The sequence below is a fragment of the Hippoglossus stenolepis genome, chromosome 10 (assembly GCF_022539355.2).
Source record: "Hippoglossus stenolepis isolate QCI-W04-F060 chromosome 10, HSTE1.2, whole genome shotgun sequence".
NCBI classification, from domain to species: domain Eukaryota; kingdom Metazoa; phylum Chordata; class Actinopteri; order Pleuronectiformes; family Pleuronectidae; genus Hippoglossus; species Hippoglossus stenolepis.
The window spans coordinates 24000425-24022780 of NC_061492.1; the positions used below are offsets into that span (position 1 = coordinate 24000425).

A 22356-nucleotide genomic window follows, 5' to 3' on the forward strand; every position below is an offset into this window, starting at 1 on the left:
ATGTTTTTGCTGTTGTTTTATTACGTCTATAGATAGGTCACTAATGTCTTCAATTGTATTGGATTCGGCTGCGACACTGTTTTCCCCTGAAACTCCAGCAGTGTTTTTTGGACTCAAACACTTCACCCCCCCATCGGCATAGGGGTGAGTAGATAATGAGTGAATTTTCATTTCTGTGTGAACTATCCCTTTAAGCACGCTTTTCTTTTATGCTAAGTTCTGCCTACTGAGGTCATAGGCCTGACTTTGTTTACCGTAGGTCTCGAGTACAGGCAGAATGAAGGTTTTGATTCCAAGTGTCATGAGGGAATCAGAGATCACATGGTATCTGGTATCATGAATCTGTCTCTCTTTTACAAAGAGATCACCCGGGTAATTATGCTGCATTTTCATCAGCAGATCACTGGAAAAACTGTGACATCATTAGTGCAGTAACCTCTTCACTGAGTCAGACTGAGGGAGGAGTTCTAACTGTAAAGTAATGAAGAGTAATGAGGTATTTTTATGGGTCATCAGAATCCTTTTTCTGTTTAAGTCCATTTGCTCTCAGGTTTTAAATGAGAGCTTCTAGCAAACCTCATGTCCTCTGTGACAGAAACAAATAGACTTACTTTGTCTCGTGATGTGCATCAAATAGTAATAATAGTTTGTTCATCAACATGTAATAGTTCCCACAGTATTACACTGAGCCTTAGTTTAGATATTTGGTAATGATTTATTTTCTATGAATGTTCCTCCTCACTGAATAGAAAATTGCTGTTCCCAATTTTCCCCACAGATAACAGTGTTTGATCAAATATAGTAAGCAATTTACTCATGGTTGGAATAATGTTGCTTGTACTTAAGAACTCCGCCTCTTTCATATAAAGACACTCGTAGCTGGATCAGTAAACCCAGAGATAACCGGCTTCATGATACCACCCAGACTCACCAGTGTAAGGGAGAGTCCGAAGAAGTTGACCGTGCTCTGCTTGGGGTAAAAAGTGTAATTCAGTTCATTAAAACCAGCCACAAACTTTAAGAAACATGAGAATAGTACTTGTATTTCATGGTATAAAAACAATGACACTTATAATAAAGTTAATTTAACAGTAAAATGTGACAGTCAGTTATAAGTAGAAAAGCTGTAGAAACATAAGGAATGATTGGCAATCATATTAAAGTAAGGCTGTGAGAAAGATTTTATTGTCCTTTTGAAGAACACTGATATTTCTTGTATTATGACATTTCCTAGTTTATGATCAAATGAATAACATATTCAGAATTTGTGATAGTAATAGCTAAAAGTAAAGTTTAAAGTTAAAACACTAAGTTATGGTTTTATCGGCATTGGTTGTTAAGCAGGATTAAGCACAAAAACTACTCAACCGATCAACATGAATTCTGGCAAGTTCTGGGGTCTGATTTTTATGAGTGTGTGATTTTGTGCACATTGAATCTCGTGAATTTAGTTTGGCCTTGGCTCAGGTATTGAGTCTACTGAGTGCCATTCGAGTTTTTAAATTTACTTTTGAAGTAGGTACATACTTTGGGACTGATGTGATGCATGGCTGATGATCTCAGACTGCATTACACTACATTCAATTGGAACCACGCACTAAAATACTGTAGCATGTGTCAGATGATGAAGTTTAAACATAAGGCAGCAGGGGGCTCACTCACAGTTTCTGTTGACAAAAACATTCAATCAGTAAAAAACAAAAAAATAACAAAAATAAATAGTGCTGACGTAATAATATGATTTCAGTCACTTATTTCCATCCCCTCTTCTGTTCATGGAGATATTTTATTTTGGAGACATCTCGCTCTGAAACTCTGTTTCCACCTTAATACAATAGAGGTGGATTGGCTCCTGGATTGAAAGAAACCCGTATTCAATTAAACAATAACAATGTCCTTAGATAACTTTCAGACCTCCCATTTTATGAAAACTACTTTTTAATAATGTCTGTTGACTGTATGCTCTGTGTATTTTTCTCATTTGAATGAAGCCTTACAGGGCTGTTTACCATCCTCCAGAGTCTTTTTCAGATTGAACGCACCCACTGTTCATACATCTTTAATAAATTAGGTTGTGTTTGCATTCTTTTCAGTCCTAATGTTTTGGTCTTAAAAGTCTGTGTCATTTCAATAGAAAGTGCTGGTTCAGTTTATTAATCTTATGTCGGTTTCTAAAGGTCAGAACTATCATTTAAATCTGTTTACAGCTGTTTATTGGACGTGTTGTGGTAGCACTTGCTTCATAATAACTGGCTGCTCTGGTCTTTCCTTTGCAGGGCTGCCAACCTCTACTTCCTGTTCCTGGCGTTGTTGAACTGGGTGCCAGCGGTTGAGGCCTTTCAGAAGGAAATTACCATGATTCCTCTGCTGGTGGTTCTCGCCGTCATCGCCATCAAAGATGCACTGGAAGACTACAGACGCTATTTGTTCGACAAGAAGGTCAACAACAATGTTGCACGGGTATTCTGTGGGTGAGTGAACCCCTGTCGGCCTAAGTGGCTAATGCCAGTGACAGCTGTTTATGAAATTTATTCATGGCTGTAACTGGGTTGTCAAAATGACAATGTGCACAACACAGGTGGATGGAAACCCCTTGTAAACAAGTTTGAAAGAATCATGATAATTAAGTCAGCCAACTCATGCAGAATGGGTTGTTTGTAAACGTACATGTATAATGTACAGCAGTAGGGAGGGAGTGGAGTGAGTTACTTTTGCAACAGCGCCCTCTGCTGCCAAACGTGGTGATTCATTCTGTTGGTCCTTGTGTCTTAGTGATAACATGTTAAGGACAAACATAGTCTATCAATGTGTTGAGCTCTGACTGCATAGTCCACCACAACTGAGTGGTGGATATTACCCAGGATCCCCAGCTTCCTGAACCAGAAGAGCTGCAGCTAAAGTGCAGCCTGTTAAAATTCTTCATATTCAAAAAATGTCCTCGCTGAATATTCAGGATCAACATTGATTTTAAATCACTTCCACCCTTTTTTAACTGATCTACAGTTCAGCATTTCTGTTGAACTTGCAGGTCCTGATTCCAACAATTGGCATTGGCTTAGTGTTGCTTTAAGTTGAGGCTTTTAGATTTACCAGTTTAGTGACCACATTAATAACTGGTGTAGAATAGGTTTAGAAATGTAGCATTTCATATTTTTGTTGAACATTTGTACGAGTACAATGTTGTTAACTGTCTCTTGATATGCTTTTTATTTCCGTGTTTTTATATTTGGCACTTATTACTATTGAGAAAACCTGAATTCACCAAAAGAAGCCGCAGTGTATGAGTGATGTATCATAGGGAAAGTGCTGCACATAGATGAACTGTATTGGAGTGTGTGTGAATGGGTGAATGGAAAACTGAATAGTAAATCACTTTGAATGGTCATCAAGACAATAAAAGCATTTAATAAATACAGACCATGTACAGTAGTTACACAACAGAGTCCATGGTGACACCATGTTGTAGAAATCTTGGTCTTTGTCAGTAACCTCGGATATGATGACCTCTAGTGGCCGGATTTATACAGGGGACAGCAGCTTCTTTAGAAAGATGTTCACACTTGGTCATGATGGACTATTGAGTCTCGACTGATATATAGATAAAATGAAGTTTAAATTGCACACTTTAAAATTTTGTTGAGACTGCAACAATCTCAACCTCTGCACAAGATCTGTGGAGCTCCTCAGTTAAACAAAGACATACATGTGGGTCATTTCAGGCAAATGAAAATAGTGACAATACTCTTGTGATTTTATTGTAAACAAATTGGCACTCTGTGGAGCGCATACCTCTATAGGCCCCACAGTCCCCTTATAAAACCACATTTGAATTCACTAGGTGCAGATTTTTATTATGATCTGCACCAAATTGCACACATTAATAAGTATCAGCCTCCTTAACATGCCTGATTTTGAAAACATCAAGATCCATGTTTGAGAAAGTGAGAAAAAACTATCATGGACCCACTGATCTGCAACACAAAGGTTATGGGTTCTTTCTTACGTCATATCCCGCTCCTCAATAAAATGTCATGGAAATCGGTTCGTGTCCCACTAATTTGCAATAGAAAAATATATTTTGAAAGAAAGATAATAAACATTTATTTTAAATGAATGAATCTATCCACAAAGTTACAACATGTTAATATGTAACATATCTGTAGAGCATTCACTGGCCACATGTTTTACACTAATCCTAATGTGTGACATGAGAAATGTTTTTTCCTCCAAAACACATTTAGCAAAAACCATTTAGTGTTGAATATACTCTATTATATGAGTCAGGGGTTGGTTTCTAGGCTTGTCCTCCTGGGGGGCGGAGTATCCCTCTGCCCCCTCCACCTCCTGTGACTTACCAGAACAGTCTGCTGCTGTACCTGGGTGTGTTTCTGCCAGTAATGTTGACTGTTGGAAAATCCCTCATTTCAGTTCTTTGAAAGTTCAACGATACAGTGACGCAAGACGAGCATTTAAAACTGAAAGTAGGAATCAATGAGAACAGGAATAGAACAGTAATGGACACTCATTATGAATATTGTTTTCCATTTGTGCTGATAGGTTGCCCTACATCCTTCACACAGGAGCCTTAATGGACAGCCCAGTGTGTAGGTTGTGTGTATAACAGGTGAGAGGTTCAAGAGAGATTTTCTACCACTGCTGTCATGAAAATGGATGTTGTGGTTTCAAGTTTTATTTGTCATGTGCAATTTAACACCGGATCAACAGTACGATGAAAAGGTGTTGGACGATGAGGAAACAGGTCAGCTCAGCTGTGCAATAATTAAATTAAAGGAAAAGCAAGGTAGAAAGGGCTTAATATAAGAAAGTCAAATACAACACAACAATGAAAAGTATATACATTCAAAGGTGCAGTGTATTGAAAATGTGGTGACAACTTTAACTGTGTGGGATCTGTATGTATAAGTTGTTGCACATTATCCAGAGGTGAGTTGAGGGGAAAAGAAGGAAGTTAAACAGATGTGCAGAGGTTGTTGGATATGAAATGACTACTCGTTTCGAACCCTGATGGCCTGGTGACAGAAGCTGTTCTCATAAGACCTTTGAGTCTGGTGGTGCGTGCAGCCCTGCTCCTGTAGCGTCAGATGGTACCAGAGAGAACAGTGTGCGTGCTGGATGGCTGTGGTCCTTGGTTATACCCGGTTATGCTGGTTGATGTTGGTGTCGTTGGTGCAGGGATCGAGTTGGAGGCTTTCTCTGTTTTAAGTCACTGCCTCAGTAAAACAATATCAACACGAAGAATCTCTGCTGTTAAGGGATGTGTGAGTCTGTCCACTGAGATGGTCGCCAAGGAAATCAACGACGGCACACTCCCTGCTGCCGCTCAGACGCTCCTCTCTTGTATATCTTGTTACACAATCTGTCTTTGTGTCAGCTGTAAAACTTGCACCTTGAGTTTGTTTACAGTGTGCCCATAAGAGGAGTGCAGGTGCGCTCCGTCCACGGTAGTTAGCTATCCACGCAGCACTTACACTTCCCACTTTGCCTGGACAGGGTGAAAGGACTCCACATCAGAATGGTCAGTTAGAAGACAGGACAGCATGAACCCGGAAGAAAAACACAAAACAATCTGGAGAACAAGTGCAGGCAGGTGAGGCTTCTAAAGCGGAGACATACAGCAGCGGGCGGACCAGGAGCGGAGGACTCATGTATAGCTGGGAGCTTTCGTCCCATCGTCACTCTACCAAGGAGCGCCTCCGGAAAAAGAGGACAGTGGTACCTTCCTGCACAGACAATGAGGAATTGGGTAAACTCCTGAAGCTGTATAAAAGCAACAAGATTCGCACCAGAAAGTATTCGCTCCTTTCATTCCTGCCCAAGAATCTGTTTGAGCAGCTCCATCGCTTTGCCAATGTTTACTTCATCTTACTTGCTGCGCTCAACTTTGTTCCTGTGGTGGAGGCCTTCCAGCCAGAGATCGCTCTGGCCCCGGTCCTACTGGTGTTGTCAGTGACGGCCGCCAAAGACGTTTGGGAAGACTACCGCAGGTTTAAATCCGATCATTTGATCAACAGGCTTCTCTGCCGTGTTTACAGCAGGTAGGTCTGATGACGCAGCGTATTCTTCGGGGAATATTCTACTTGACCTAATCTTTTTTTATTAGTGTCATGAAGGAGGTTTTCTCTTCCTGGATCTAATGTTTCTTTAGAACAATGGCACAATAGTATTGTTTGCAGAAATTAGAATCAATGAAAATGGACTCAGTAGAACTATCCATGAATTACCCTGTGAAACTGGTGAAAGTGTCACTATCTCGCAATGTTCTAGAAAGTGAGAAAGAAAATCCTGGACCCATTCAATCAGATCTCCCCCCAAATTGAATGGGTTCTTTCTTGGTTCGTGTCCCACTCTTCCACCAAGGTTTGTGGAAATCTGTTCAGTAGTTTTTTTGTGTAATCCTGCTGACGAACAAACCAACCAACAGACGGGTGCAAAAACATGACCTCTTAAGGCGGAGGTAAAAATATCATAACTAATGTCCTTCTGTTACTGTTTTAATAAGTATGGTAGATTTGGGGAAGAAATTTAGTGAGTGAATTTGAGCCCAAACAGCAAATAGCACTGCAATTTAAAGCTCAAGCTCAAAAACTTGAATGAATAAATAAAAAGTCAGTTACAAAAAGCAGACTATACATAAACTCGATTTTTGCCTACAACAAAATGAAGTCATACAGAAAATGACTTTCACTTTATCTATTATATTTTGCTCCAAAATAAAATTTCAATACCTGCTTATTTGTTCAAACTCTGCTCCTTTTCCTCGATTGTCTGGGACGGTGCATACTCTCTTGTTGAGGATCTATATCAACACATTACTTATTTAAAAAGCTTGATTCGTATCTAACAGAACATTATAAATAAAGCCTGTTTCTAGATTACTTTTACTCTCACACTGGTCGTAAACCGCCTGGTTTGCACAACACACCTTCTAACACCACCACCATTATTGCTGTGCTTTATTTGGATGCACTTTTTTTATTTTTATTCCGACAGTGGAGTAGTTTATCACAGATGAGTTCATGACAAATATGATTTACAGTAATTCCTCTCACCTGCTGTATTTATGTCATTACCTGGAAAGGGTTATGGACTGTGAGAAGAATGATTAACCACAGTTTATTTGCTCACTGTGTGAATTATACCTGTTGCCCAAAGGCGTGTTTTGTCTCTGAACCTTTAAGAATATTACAGATTCTGTTTCTATGTAAAATACAAGGAGCGTTCAGTTCGAATCTACAGTAGAGAGTACGTACAATATACAATACAGATTTTTTTTCTAAGACAAGTACAGTTTCCATTCTAATACCTAATTACATACACAAATAAAAAAGTTTTTCTCATTCCATTAAACGTGGCATCTATTGCACTTCTGTCCTGGGAGAGGGATCCCTCACATGTGGCTCTCTCTGAGGTTTCTACCTTCTTTTTACTCTGTTAAAAGGTTTTTTATAGTAGTTCTCCCTTACTCTTGTTGAGGGTTAAGGGCAGAGGATGTCACACCTTGTTAAAGCCCTATGAGACAAATTGTGATTTGTGAATATGGGCTATACAAAGAAAATTTGATTGATTGATTCCACTGCAGTGATTTGAATCCCTTTGTCTCTTTTATCTCTGCTCTCCTTGTCTTCTAGCAACCAGAAAGCCTACAAGGACCAGTGCTGGAAGGATGTGCGAGTGGGAGACTTTGTGCGTCTGTCCTGTAATGAAATCATCCCTGCTGACATGCTGCTGCTGTATTCCTCTGACCCCCGTGGGGTCTGCTACATTGAGACCGCCAACCTGGACGGAGAGACCAACCTGAAACAGAGACAGGTGGTGTCAGACCTCCCACTGCAGGTACAGTAACATGAGATGGTTTCATATGTGCAAGATGTGTGTGCTATGTTTTCATTACATGTTGCATTGTTTTACTTCATTACCTTGAGAGAGAGTACAACGTTTCTTCAAATGCAATTCCTGGAGCCTTACTTTATAACAACCTTTTTGGATATCCTATTAATGGTAAATAACAATTTACCCCTGTTCTACAACCAATCTAATATATATATATACAAATATTGATTTTTATATATATATATATATATATACAAATATTGATTTATATCCTGAGAACCAGAGATAGCATCTTTTTACACCCCCCTTTTTTCTGCACTGTGAAAATCTGGCACCTTGCCCACAATGCAACTTAAACACTGCAGTTGGGTTCCAGACCTTTGGTATGATTATTGCATTGTACTTTTTTAAATTTGACAGCCAGGTGTTGACTACACACATTCATTGATATGTTTAATATTTCAATATGTATTGCACTGAATTATGAGGCCATTATACAGAATAACTTTCCAGCCCTTTGCTGGAGGGAATCTCTATCTGGACCTCTCTGAATTTGAATTGACTACCCCTGCTCTATGTCCTCTACCTTGGTGAAGGAAAACATTTTGTGATCAAATATCTACAAGTCAGAGGCTTGTGTGAACACACTGTACGTGCTGCTTCATGTTAAAGCTCAAATGGTTTAAACCACGTCACATGAACACATTGTATTGCTCCCACAGTCTGTCGGGATATTTGTTTTTCCTATGATCTCGACTCTGGGATCATGTTTGATGCCAGACTTTGTGGTCGTCGTGTTATTTTACACCACATTATACACCTCATTTACATTTATAGCAAAAATATGACTCATTTGAATATAGGTCTGTGTTAGGGTGAGTTACCCGGTGCAGCTGTATTACATGTGTGTTCTATACGAAAGGACTATTTAATCACTAACTGCCTTATTGAAATTAATGAAAGGTAAATGGCACACTACTCATGTAACGCACTTATTGTGCCCCCCCCCCAATAGACACAATGTACACAGTCCAAATATGAGGGCGGTGGTTTTATTCCCCGCTCTCTTCTGCTACTTGCATCCACAAAATCATAAAAACTGGTATCGGCTAAGCTAGTGACAATAACATCAGACTCATTCAGTGGGTGACGGCTGGCAGCCTGTCCAGTAGGTTTTATTTCAGCTTTATTGGCTGCTGTAAAATATCTGTGTAAAAACTAATAGCCAGTAAAAAGATGAGGGGGAAATAGAAGACATCCAATGTTTTGTGCGTCTAGTTCTCCTTCTGATATATAAAATGTGTTGTATTTGTATCTGTTTTACCATATGAGATTTTATCTGCAGGTTTGATTGAATTTGTTGTGTGTGTGTGTGTGTGTGTGTGTGTGTGTGTGTGTGTGTGTGTGTTTTCCAGGGAGTAGAGTTCACCCCTGAGAGCTTCCACAGCCGGATCGAGTGTGAGAACCCCAACAATGACCTCAGCAGGTTCAGAGGCTACATGTGAGTTTCTTTTCAACATCGACACCAAACATTCACATCTGTCTGCGCATATATATATATATATATATGCATATGACTTTGGTCCTTAACAGTGTATTTTAACTAATTAAAATGTTCTTGAATTAAACAGTGTAGGTTTGGAAAACTTTCAGCAGGCTAATAACATCAAGAAAAGCTAACTAGAGCCAGGAGTTGGCAAAGATGGAGTTCAATCCACAAAGCGAGTGCGGAGTGGTTCCACTGTCCCCTGTTGTAAAAACCTCGGTCTGGCCAGCATGTGCCTTTGTTTTGAAAGCAGTGAAAAACAACACACAGATGTTTGCAGGATGCATAGGGGTGAGGTAATTATCTTCATAAATGACATACAATACAAATACAATGAAAATACCTGTTAAGGAGGATGATAGACAATCAGGATCGGCTTTGAATCCTTTCTGATCACATAATTCTCTCCATCTGCGGAATGCTCGACCAAGGTTGACTCACATTCTAGCTCGTACTTAATCACTAGCCCTCTTAGCTTCACTGTGTTCTTTAGTCCTTTCTCTCCTTTTCGCTTTGATCTTGCCCCATCACCAGCCATGACATCGAAATGCAACGTCAAAAACAACAAGTCTGCTTCAGCTTCCTTTCTACCGTCTAGCAGGCTACTCGCTGTGAACGTTTTTTGGAAATGTCAACATAGGCTTTTCCGGCCTGAATCAAAAAACGATTTTCTCCCTGATCGTCTCCTTTTAATGTTGTAGGTCATAAAGAGGCAGCAATAAAATGAGACCCTTTCAACACCAGTGAGAAACTACATTTAAACAACAGACCTGCTCACAAGAAACATAATGTAAACCAACTGAACTGTGCTTTGCATAAAGTGATCTTAGCAGATTTATGATAAAGAACTGTAATTTCCATTCTTTACATTCACATGTTCACTCACCTACACTCCTTAAGACCAAACCAATTACAACCCACTACTGCGTAATATTCTCATCATGAAGAAACTATTCATAAAGTCAAACATCTGATCGTGTGCTCAGTTACCATTCACTATTTTATTTAAACTTATGCAGTCGACCACATTGATGTTATATCTCTTGAATCCTCTTTACATCCCGATATTGATGAAGAAAAGATGAGTTCTGGCAACAGTTCTTGAGTTCTTGTTTGTGTGTATGTGTGTGTGTGTGTTTTTCCACAGGGAGCATTCCAGTGGGGTTCGTGTTGGCCTCCATAACAGCAACCTCCTGTTGAGGAGCTGCACCATCCGCAACACTGAGACGGTGGTGGGCATTGTGGTCTATGCCGGTAAGCGCACAGCGTCACTTACAACAAATCAGCACACCACATTGGTCTCATCGGTCGCATATTTCAAAGATAGTGTTTGTTTTTTGTATGTAAAATCATGCAGGCGTCCTATTAAATCAACACAATGTATTGGACTGCATTCTTGTCTGAACGACCAGTCTATGTGCCTTGCAGTACAGTTGACACTGACACACCAAAACATACAGCACTTGTTTATGTAGTGGACTCGGCCAAGGCCCTATCTCATTCTGTTAAAGAAATTTAAAAGAAAATTCCCTTTTCTGAAATGTAAAAGGATTCTTCCCTGACCCATAACACATCCTCCCCCCCAGTATCATGGAAATCCAGTCAGTAGTTTTTATGTCATGTTGTGAAATAACAGAAAAACCAACAAACACCAATGAAAACATAACATCCATGGTATAATCTGCTTCCTCATCCTGATGCTAGAATTACTCAGTCATTTTGAATGGTTCCCCAAATGAAGTTGATTGACAGCTTTCACACCTAAACAATCTTAACCAGATGGGTTAAAGCACCAGTCTAAGCAAACAGGCTAAGTTTAATAAACACCAATTAAGAATAGAGCATGATTCGAACTCCCTAAGGTGGAAAATGTAAATGAAAATGTAATAAATTGACTCAAGCATAAAACTATGAACATAATGAAACACTAAACTACTGAAGCTTTTTAATTGTCAGTTTTGCTCACAGCACAGTACACGTGTTTCTGTCACTGTGGGACTTAGGTCATGAGACCAAAGCCATGATGAACAACAGTGGGCCGAGGTACAAGCGCAGCCAGCTGGAGAAGCGTCTGAACACGGACGTCCTGTGGTGCGTGGTCCTGCTCATCATCATGTGTCTGACGTCTGCTGTAGGTGTGTACCGACACTGACTGACGAAACACAGCTGTGGACAGCAACAATAATACCTCAGTGTATTCCAGAGACTCACCCGTGTCCAGCTTCAACCTCCTGTGTTCAGAGTGATGAGCTGCTCCGGTGTCTTGGTTTGTTTCAGGTCACGGCCTCTGGCTGAGGAACCTGAAGGACCCCGTCTTTGGGGTTAATATGGACACGTCTCCTGCCTTGGCTGGATTCTATGTCTTCTGGACTATGATCATTGTGCTCCAGGTATAATGTTAAACGTTTCTTCTTGCACTTTTATTAACATCTCTTAGAAGCTGCAGTTAAAGATTTATTACACCTTTTCTATTTCAGGATATTTGAAAACGAATCAACGGATCTTCTGTAGAATTTAGGTCCATGTATTTATTAAAATATGGAAGGTTTCAAAGGTTATGACGGAATATAAATTCAACGAATCAGTCAAATTGGTAATTTTCATGAAACTGGCAGCAACAGCGGTCAAATAACCAAAACTTACAGAGGCAAAACTTAAAGAAACAATAACATTTCATCAACGCAACCTTTACTTAGCTTTTACTCTCAAACATCCCATGTCACTAACCTGTCTGATTTCATAGATATTAAGGGTCAACACCTTGACTTGAAGTATTAAAATACTCTTCTACCTTATGACAATATGATGATGGTTATGTTACTTCAGAGATCTACAGTTTGGTTCACAGATGAATGAGGATGGAGGTTCATCAGGCACCAAAACACAGTAGAGCAGTTTATAAAAACACCAAGTTTGCAGTGACAGTCATTTTTATCTTCTGTCTCAGTACTTCAACCGAACTAGAAGAGCACTCAGACAGCACATACTACCAAGCTGATTGGCCACTTTATCTCCAAATTTCAGCCATAATATCAGTCCCCTAAACATTCCTGACTTTTTTTCATCAAGATCCATAAATTGTTTTCTTAGAAATCTGCGAAAATGTTCAAAAATGTCCTGTCTTGCTAGACTAAAGAAAGTGAAACAAATTCCTGGATCCGCACCAAAGTTGAATGGATTCTTCTTTGGGTTTTGTCCCACCCCTCCACTAAATATGGATATTTTCTGGATCCCTCAAAAAACACACACAGTGAAAGATATCAGCAATATTGATGGTCCAGTATCTTCTTTGATCTCTGGGTTACATACAAAAACATTTGTTGTATTCATGTACACGTGTGCTTCCAAGGAACCTCTGTCAATCATTGGCCAGTTTACAGTTTACAGTACTTGTCATGTCACTGAATGCATCCTGCATCCTTTTCGGTCCAACAGGTGCTGATTCCCATTTCTCTGTACGTGTCCATCGAGATTGTGAAACTGGGTCAGATCTACTTCATCCATAACGACGTAGACCTGTACAACGAGCAGCTGGACTGCAGGATCCAGTGCCGGGCCCTCAACATCACTGAGGACCTGGGTCAGATCCAGTACCTGTTCTCCGATAAGACAGGAACTCTGACAGAAAACAAGATGGTGTTCTGCCGCTGCAGTATCTATGGGGTCGAATATCCTCATGTGGAAAATGGTAAGAGCCACAATGCTTCCACTTTCATTAAGTCTGTTAGAGACATAGTGTATTTTCATTGTAGTGACTCATTACCTAAGTAGGTGATCCTACAAGAACAAAGTTTTTTTTAAATGTGTTAAGGTTAGGGCAATTCAAAAAGCGACACAGGCAGTGGCCGATCCTTTTCAAAATATCAATATTGGCTAAAATAAACCCAATCCAAAGCTGATCCTTTCTGAACGGTGTATTGGCCACCTCAGCATACCACTGCAGATCTGCTCTCTTTTACTACCAGCTCCACGGAGTATCCTCTCACTGAATGTAAGGGACATGAGATTGTTTTAATCAGGGTTGTCACGATACTAGTAAACACAGCGATACTCGATACCACTTTTGATGCCACAATGAAAAGAAAAAGGGTACCGGACACACTGATAAGATAGTTGTTTTCTTCTTTAGTTAACAACATGCATAACACACAGTGCTGTTACAGAAAAAAACATACCAACACTATTTATATCATTCTTAAATGTTTTCTTGATATTAGTACTTTTACTGACTCCCTCCTCCCAACCTGTGTACGTGATGCAGCATAGTGTTTTTTTGCAGGAAGTGAAGTGAGTCTGTCAGTGTGTGAGAGAAGTAGCAGCATGTTGCTGCAGTCACAGGAAAGTTCATTCCATCAGGGATAAATCATCTTACTGTAATGTGTGATGAGATACACACATAATAAGGTTAGGCTGTGACCTTATCATGTTCACCATCACAGAAGAGAAATACAAGTCCCTGTTACTATTCCCATGTAACGTTACTATGGCGTTCACCTTCATTCTTCACAGCAGCACAGGCCACTTACCATGGATAAGTGTTTCCATGGTAACCCTGAGACTAGACTGAGCTGGTGTTAGTCGTGCCTTGGGGTAAAAAGGGCATGTTAATGATAGGAAGTGTTAATGATATCTGCTAAAGTTACAGTTGTTTGCCCAGGGAAACTTTCTGAGTCACATCACAGCAACAGAAGCTACTTGGCTTTAATTAATGACACTAATTAAGTTACATTAGTGTAGAATTACCTCTCTAAAGGTTCAGGGTGCTGGTCCTTCAAATGTTCAGCCAAATGTGTGGTGTTTTCTCCTCTGGTCGACACTGATTTGTATCACCTTTACAAATGAGCTTGTTGGAGTATTTCTCCTTTCCTTGAGAATCTGCCTCATCTGTGAAATATTACCAAACAGCACTGAGTACCTGTTCAGGACGCGCCATGGTGCTCATGGGTAGTTTACTACAGCACAGCAGCAGGTCGCTCACCGGCTGCTGACATGCTGCTGCCTGCTTGTGCTTCAGCCCCCAGTCACGTGATAGGTTGGCTTCTTGGTTAATGAAGTGACGGCCACAGGAACTAACACTGTGTTGCATTGGTACAATGGTTAAATATAATATGAATCACATGAATAATTTATGAATTACACTCACTGAATCACTGAAAGTAACCTAGTGGTATTCTCCAGACCGCATTCTTCTGTCCTGTTTATGTTGGAAGTGTTAAGTGTTTCTGACGCTCTGTGTGTGTGTGTGTGTGTGTGTGCGTGCGTATGTGTGGAATGTGTGCGTGTGCATGTGCGTGTGTGTGTGCGTGTGTGTGTGCGTGTGTGTGTGTGTGTGTGCGTGTGCGTGTGTGTGTGTGTCAGCTCGAAGACTGGAGGTGTACGAGGCGGAGAAGAACGAGGCAGCGGGTAACTCTGTGACTCTGAGGTCGGGCTGCAGTGCTAAATCTCTGAGCTGTCGCTCCCGCAGCTCTGTGTCTCTACATACACTCACTGCTGAGTCAGAGGAGGAGGACGAACAACTGTCCAATCAGATCCAGGCCAGAACCAGTGCCTTCTGCAGCCGCATGGTCAGACACACATCCATCCATCAGTCTGTCCTTCTGTCCATCCCTCTCTCTCTGTATTTGGTCACACATTCTTCGTCCTTCAGGCTCTGAACTATTGATTATTGATATTGCAATAAATCTTTGATTTGAGTTGGCTTATGTCAGTAAAGAACCTTAGAGAGAAAAAGAATGGCACTCAGAGTGTGCATATGTCCACCAAGGCCCAACAGTCCCCTTATGAAAAACACCTAAATTCACTAGAGTTCACCAAGATCATTTGTCAGAAAATCATTTCATGACTATTCCAAAATTGAATGGCTTCTTTCTCGACCCATATCAAATCCTTCCACCAGGTTTTGTGGTAATCTGCCCAGTAGTTTTTGTGTAAACCGGCTAATAGAGAAACAAACAGACGCAGAAAATAGTGTATTTGAGGTCCAGCCCTTTTAACACAGTCCCTTTGTAACTCAATGTGTGTAGTTTCACACATGGCTCAGAGTTGAGTGAGAAGTTGTGATGCAGTTGTGACTGTTGTGGCTCACAACAAAACTCAACCTCTGTCAAAATGATAGAAATGGTGAACGTGTGGAGAAAAACTCATAAACCAAAGCCTGCAGATGCATCAGCCATCTGTCAAACAAGGTTGTGTTGTGACTGGGACATGTTGGACTGCCTGTGGAGCTGTCACACAGGTTATTATTGCTGGTGGAAGTAACAGGATGAATGAAGACAGATTTCGAATGTTAGTTATCACACTATAAATGGTTTTGTATTTATATAACGCTTTTCTAGTCTTGCTGACCACTCAAAGCTCTTTACAGTACAGTTTTACATTCACCCATTCACACACACATTCATACAGTGCATCTATTAGCAGCACTTTGTTGTTCTATGAGGGGCAATTCGGGGTTCAGCATCTTGCCCAAGGACACTTCGGCATGCAGATGGGGAAGACTGGGGATCGAACTGCCGATCTTCAGGTTGGAGGAGGACGACCGCTCTACCCCTCAGCCACAGCCGCCCTATAGGCCTCTAATGGGGAGGGGGATATTATGAGATTGGATACTGAGGCAGACACATACTGTGTGGCTTTATCTTCCAAACAGTGTAAAGCAGAACATGTCAGTTCCATGTCCAGCACCCATGTGTTCAGTGTCTGTTGTCTGTAGATTCAAAGACTTCAGTCATTGGCTGCAGAGAATCTTACATTTAGTTAGACTTAACATATCTGTCCAATTGCATTTGAAGCCCTACACTTTGGCCATTGTGTGTGTTTATAAGGCTAAGTCTCTCAAATTAAAGCTGACACTTGACACTTTTATGTAACAACCATCATTTTATTTGAACTGAATGTGCTGAAGGTCAGAGTCTGAAGAACAAAATGCTTCCAACCTGAACTCTACATCCAGATCTGAAGCTGATGTTGCTTCAGGCTGATTTACAAATTAATAATAACCAGTGATTACCTGGAATGGTAATATTAGTACTACCAATTGTCTCGTGCTTATCTTTAATATAAAAAACAAGTTAAAGTCACCTACAAATAAACAAGACAAAAACTACATGACACTTTGTATACACGGTGTATAAACATTTCATTAATATATATATATATTGAACCTTTGTTATTTTGTTGATGGAAATTATGAAAATGATATTGCGCTGATTACTGATATTGTCTTGTTGCCCAGCTCTATTTGGAGCTACAGTACTGAATCACTGGAGCATCTAACACTTGCAACACATTTTTCAATCCGATTTTTCACTTACCCCCAAACTAAGGTCATATTACCATATTTAGTGAGCATTTAGTCTAGCAATGAAAGATAATCCCTCGCTGCTCCCGTCCGTGTCTGTTCAGGCGAAGGAGGTGGTGCCAGACCCTGAGCTGGTGAGGAAGTTGAACTGGTTTTGCTCCCCCCTGAAAGAGGCCTCCTCTGGGACCCCCTCCAGCCTGGAAGTCGCCTACATCACTGACTTCTTCCTGGCACTGACCATCTGCAACAGTGTGGTGGTCTCCTCTCCCAGTCAGCCTCGACATGTGGTGAGCACGTGATCCCAGAGTTTTATATTTTCACATTGTAGAACAAATCAGCTCCTTTATTTGTTTACACTGTTTGGATTGGTTTGCTCTTCATCCCTGTTAAGTCCCGGAAATCTTCACAAGTAGCTCATGTGTAATGTGATGAAAACTAATGTCACTTTATTGAGGTTTTAAACTTTCCGGATCAATGAGACGTGGTGTCAAAGTTACCTGATCATCAGGAAATTTACTGCTGATCAGGAGCTCATCTTCTATTTTACCTCTTTTTAATTTATTCATTCATTCTGGCAAAGAAAAAGAAAAAAACTTGTTTCTCATCACAAACCAATGATTAAAAACACATAGCCTGGAAAAGTAATCCTTCCATTAAAAGCTGTTCCCGTTACAGCCTTAAAGGTTCAGTGTGTAATATTTAGTGACATCTAGTGGTGAAGTTGCATGTTGCAGCTGACACCCCTCACCTCAACATCTCTTTCCTAACATGAAAGAGAACCTGTGGGAGCCTTCAGTTGGCATAGAAACTCAAAAGGTGTTAAGTTTGTCCAGTTTGGGCTATTGTAGAAAACATGGTGGCCTCCATAGAGAGGACCCACTCCAGATGTAAATATAAAGTATTTCAATATAAAGGGCCCATTCTAGGTTAAAGAAAACTAGAATTCCTACAAATTAGATTGAAACACACTAGTGAAAACTTCACTAGGATTATTTGAGGTTCAATTTCTGCCAATAGACCCCTGTCACCTCAATCTTACACACTGGACCTTTAATGTTGTTGTTGATTTTGCATACATGCAGTATCTATAAATGTCAGTTAAGCTCAGGATTACAAAAACATTATTTTTAAGGTCTCGACATTAAAATGTAAAGGGCCTTGAGATAATCTATGTTAGGATTTAGCGCTATACAAATAAAGTTGAATTGAAAATGTTTTTGATTTGATTTGTTTTTTTTTCCCTCTTCCCTTTAGGTGCCTGAAGCACGAACACCTCTCAAGTCTCTGGAGGAAATCAAGCTGATGTTCCAGCGCTTCAGCTTCTCTCCATTTTCTGCACTGTCCACGTTCTCCCCTCCCCAGATCAGAGGCAGCCCTCGCAACTTCACCAGCAGGCTGTTCACCAGGGGGAAGACCGGCTCCTTCTCCCCAAACGCCAACAACGCTACAGACGGCTCCGAACCAGGGAGAGAGGGCAACATGGAAACCCCCAAACTGAGGTGTAAACTGGACTTTTCTGCACCAGGGGAGGGAGGAAATGCTGCACAGGTGGAGGACGATATCAAGAAAGATGATATCAAGGATGCAAAGACAAACCCTGACGGGCCCAGACAGGAAGTGGAAGTGGACTCTGACCGTGACGTTGATGATGAGCTGCTGTATGAGGCAGAGAGTCCCGACGAGGCGGCTCTGGTCCACGCAGCGCGGGCGTACCGCTGCACCCTGAGGGGACGCTCTCCCGAAAGCCTGCTGGTGGATCTGCCAGGAATCGGCTCACTGGCTGTGCAGCTGCTTCACATCCTGCCCTTTGACTCCAACAGGAAGAGGATGTCGGTGGTGGTCCGCCACCCACTCGCAGGACAAGTGGTAGTTTACACCAAGGGAGCCGACTCTGTTATCATGGACCTGGCCGAGACTTCTAAAGGTAATTCACCCAAGGAATAGACAATCTGCAGGCCTGAATGAAGACTGTTGTCTACTGACTGATGACAAATAACAATAATAATATTAATATTGATAATGATATTTTGTCTGTGTCACTGTCACTAATATGTTCAGGAGCAGAGCAAGCTCAGGAGATCTACAGTCACATCAAAGATCAAACCCAGAAACATTTAGACAGCTATGCCAGAGAGGGCCTCCGCACACTCTGCATCGCTAAAAAGGTAACTCACATTAATTCATGTTATTGTTCAGGGAAGGTAAAAGAGTATCCATTTTTACATAATTATTTTATATATTATTTACCATGATGACGTTCTGTGGCATTACTCGTACTAAAATTCTGTGAATTAAAAAAACTAAATCAAATCAAATATGAATCCAATGTTCCATCAGTGCAGTAGGTTTAGTTGAGTGTGTGTGCTGTGCACTGTGGTATGTGTCTGTCAATAATTCAATAATTAACATGTAGCAAAGTGTTGTTTTCTGCAACTACATGGTGCATTATTACAGTGAGTGGGTTTGGATTTAACACTGAAACTCTCAGACTACACAACTAATCCCAGTCAAAGTGTCAATTAAATGTTTACTTCGTTAGAAATCCTTTGTCTGGATTGTATAGAAGATCTAAAACAGCAACAAGATGAAGTAAAATACACATTATTTGTCTTTTTATGTATGAATTCAAAGTCATATTAAGGGAAACGTGTTAAAAGGACAGTGATTTAACCCCTTGTCCTTATCGAGAAGGAAACAGACTATCCATGCCAAGATAAACACAATCAATCACAGCTTATTTATATTTCAATATATTTCATTGTATTTCATTTCTTTGCTGTTTTTTTTATCCTTTAGAGAGTGAAGCACTTTAGTTTGATCCCCTGCTCCTCCCTTCTGCATTCTCTGACGGTTGTCGACAGAGTATGAATGGTGTGTGATAGAGAAAGTGCTGTGTGAATGTGGCTTGTACTGTAAAGCGCTTTGAGTGGTTGATAAGACTGGAAAAGTGCCACACAAATTCAGTCCATTTACCATTATTCTTTTTTTAGTTTCATTTGTGATTATGTGCAGTTTATTGTGATGGATTATAGGAGGCTGTACAAACAGACACGTGTGATCTGTTCCCACTCAAATACTCCCTTTCAGAATGAACTCATACACTCTTAATGTCTGCCAAGTGATGAATCCATCTGTGTGACCTCACCATTGTAAGAAGATGTGTTGCTGAGTGACTGTGCTCTGTGTCTGGAGCAGGTTCTGGAGGAAGAGGAGTATGAGGTGTGGCTGAAGAGACATCTGCTGGCAGAAAGCAGCATAGAGAACAGAGAGGAGCTGCTGCTGGAGTCAGCTCAGAGACTGGAGACCAACCTCACCCTGCTGGGTAGGAGAGCCACTCACTGCAGTCACTGACACATGGACCACTAAACCAGACATAGCTGGAAGTGGTGGTACCCTTACACCACATGGGAACTATGCTCAGTCCTCCTGGAAAGTGTTAAAATGAAAAACTATGTGTCATACGTACCTGCAGGCCTTTGGTTTGCCATAGATTAAAACAAATAGGCTGTGAAAAGAGCTGATTTCTTGCTTATTCTACAAAAATCTTTGAATTATTGGTATGTATTAGAATCAGTCATTCAGCCTATTTAAACAGAGAGAAGATCTGAAGTCAGTAAGAAAATAATTCCCAAGCATGTTTAACGTAAAGGCTACAAGACAAGGTACAGCAGTTTTTTGTGCCCATGACCAAAGTTGTTGACATTACTTCAGCTGGGACCCCTTTATTCAAAGTTTATTGGATTTCAGTGATTGCAGTTTGTTATATTTGGTGGCATGGCTCTGTTCTGGGCCTCCCTGCCCTTCCACATGTACAGTATATGTGGAAAGCCTACGGTAGGATGAGCACATCTCTCTACCCTTCCATGAGCCTTCATGGAAAGTGAGGGAGCAGCAGCTAAAAAACCCGGCACAGAACAGAGCAGACGTCAATGACAACACGTGACACTGATTCAGTATGAAAAGGAGGTGCTGCTCTGTGGAAACAGCTGAAAGTGACGGTTGGTAGAATGGACCGATCAAACCTGAGAGAGCGGGAGCAGTTTGCTGAGAAGCGAAGTCTCAGTAACAGCTACAAAAAAGCTCTGTTGCAGTGATTCTCTCAAGGGAGTGCATGAAAATATCAGGTTAATATATATTTAACCCTGCCATTTGTACTTAAAATAATATTTCATCGACAATCAAAAGCCATAGGTGTAAGCATAGGTGGGTCCCACCTTCTGGGCAAGTCTGCTTGAGGCACCTCTGACATCTATATGCTACATATCTATTATGCTATATATATATATCGTATTGTTCCTGAGTATGAGGACAATAAAGACATTGAACTTTGTATCTTCTATTAAAAATAGAAAGGATAATTATAAAACAATTTGTTGTAATGCCCTTGTGCCGACCACAGCCAGTGGCCCATGGAAATATGTTTTCAGATTAATCCCCCCCTCTTTTGCTTCATTCTTTTAAACATCTCAAGAATGCCCTGAGGGTAGGATACCAACATTTTTTCAGCGCTGTCAGCATATTAGAACTTTGTCTCTGTATTTGTTGTCAGGTACCACAGGGATTGTCGACCGACTGCAGGAGGACGTCCCAGAGACCATTGAAGCTCTTCAGCGGGCTGGGATCAAAGTCTGGGTCCTCACTGGAGACAAACAGGAGACGGCCATTAACATCGCCTACTCCTGCAAACTCCTCCGGCCCAATGACCAACTGCTGACAGCCAACTGTGGAAGCAAGGTCAGTGGGGCACACATTCACCAAGGGGGTTGTGTTTTAACCCCTGGTGGTTTGTTTGTAACCAAGATAAAACAAAAACAACACAACAGATTATTTAGTGGTGATTCATATATATATCATTCATTTCCTTCCCACCAGGATGCTTGTGCAGCTTTTCTCAAGGAGCTCAGACTAGAGGTGCAGCGTGGACAGGACGGTGTGACCGAAGGTCCTGCAGCAGGGGCTCATGGGGAGTCCTCCTCTGGCAGCGTGTCCAGCTTCATCCTGGTTATAGACGGCCAGACGCTGGACTGGGCGCTTCAGGAGGAGCTGAAGAGTGACTTCGTAGAGCTGAGCCGCAGGTGCAAGGCGGTCATCTGCTGCAGGTCCACTCCGCTGCAGAAGAGCGAGGTGGTCCGGCTGATCCGTGATGAGCTTGGCGTCATGACTCTGGCAGTGGGTGAGGATTTGTGCTTGAACTGCTTGAGAGTTCTCCATTTTCTGCTTCTGAATGAAAAAGAGACAAAGAATTGTGTATGTTGTCACCATGTGTGTGTATTTCTCTTCATCCACTATCACCTGACATTTAATTTATCACATAACAGCAGCGGTCGTTGTTAGACCTGTTAGTAACAAAACCCAAATTTAAATCAAATACTGACTTTAGGGTTGGGCAATATGGATAAAATCTTCTGCTATGGTACATATGGTTTCATATCATGATATCAAGGTACAGTATATTTAGTGATAGTATACGAAATATTGCAACACTGCAGTACTTTCATCGAATTTGATAGCAATTTGTCCATGATATCATGATATCTTCCTATCATGAGACGAGAAGATAGTTTCGAGTTGACTAATCTCTTTAAACAGATTCTGTTTGTGAATATTCAGAATCTGTAGCTGAGGGACCGGAAGTCTCTGATTTCCCCCTCTGGTTTGA

General features: G+C 41.0%; 1 protein-coding gene across 1 annotated transcript in view; it reads left to right on the plus strand.

The window, feature by feature from the left end:
* The window catches only part of atp10d (ATPase phospholipid transporting 10D), a 36579-nt gene that overhangs the window by 9343 nt on the left and 4880 nt on the right, over positions 1-22356 (plus strand). The window contains exons 3-16 of the mRNA XM_047341640.1: positions 2277-2471; positions 7650-7854; positions 9267-9352; positions 10545-10651; positions 11401-11532; positions 11675-11787; positions 12833-13085; positions 14756-14961; positions 16802-16984; positions 17952-18621; positions 18756-18862; positions 19893-20019; positions 21247-21431; positions 21570-21870. Of these exons, the coding sequence (XP_047197596.1) occupies positions 2277-2471; positions 7650-7854; positions 9267-9352; positions 10545-10651; positions 11401-11532; positions 11675-11787; positions 12833-13085; positions 14756-14961; positions 16802-16984; positions 17952-18621; positions 18756-18862; positions 19893-20019; positions 21247-21431; positions 21570-21870 (2870 nt within the window). The remainder of the gene's footprint in view (positions 1-2276; positions 2472-7649; positions 7855-9266; positions 9353-10544; positions 10652-11400; positions 11533-11674; positions 11788-12832; positions 13086-14755; positions 14962-16801; positions 16985-17951; positions 18622-18755; positions 18863-19892; positions 20020-21246; positions 21432-21569; positions 21871-22356) is intronic.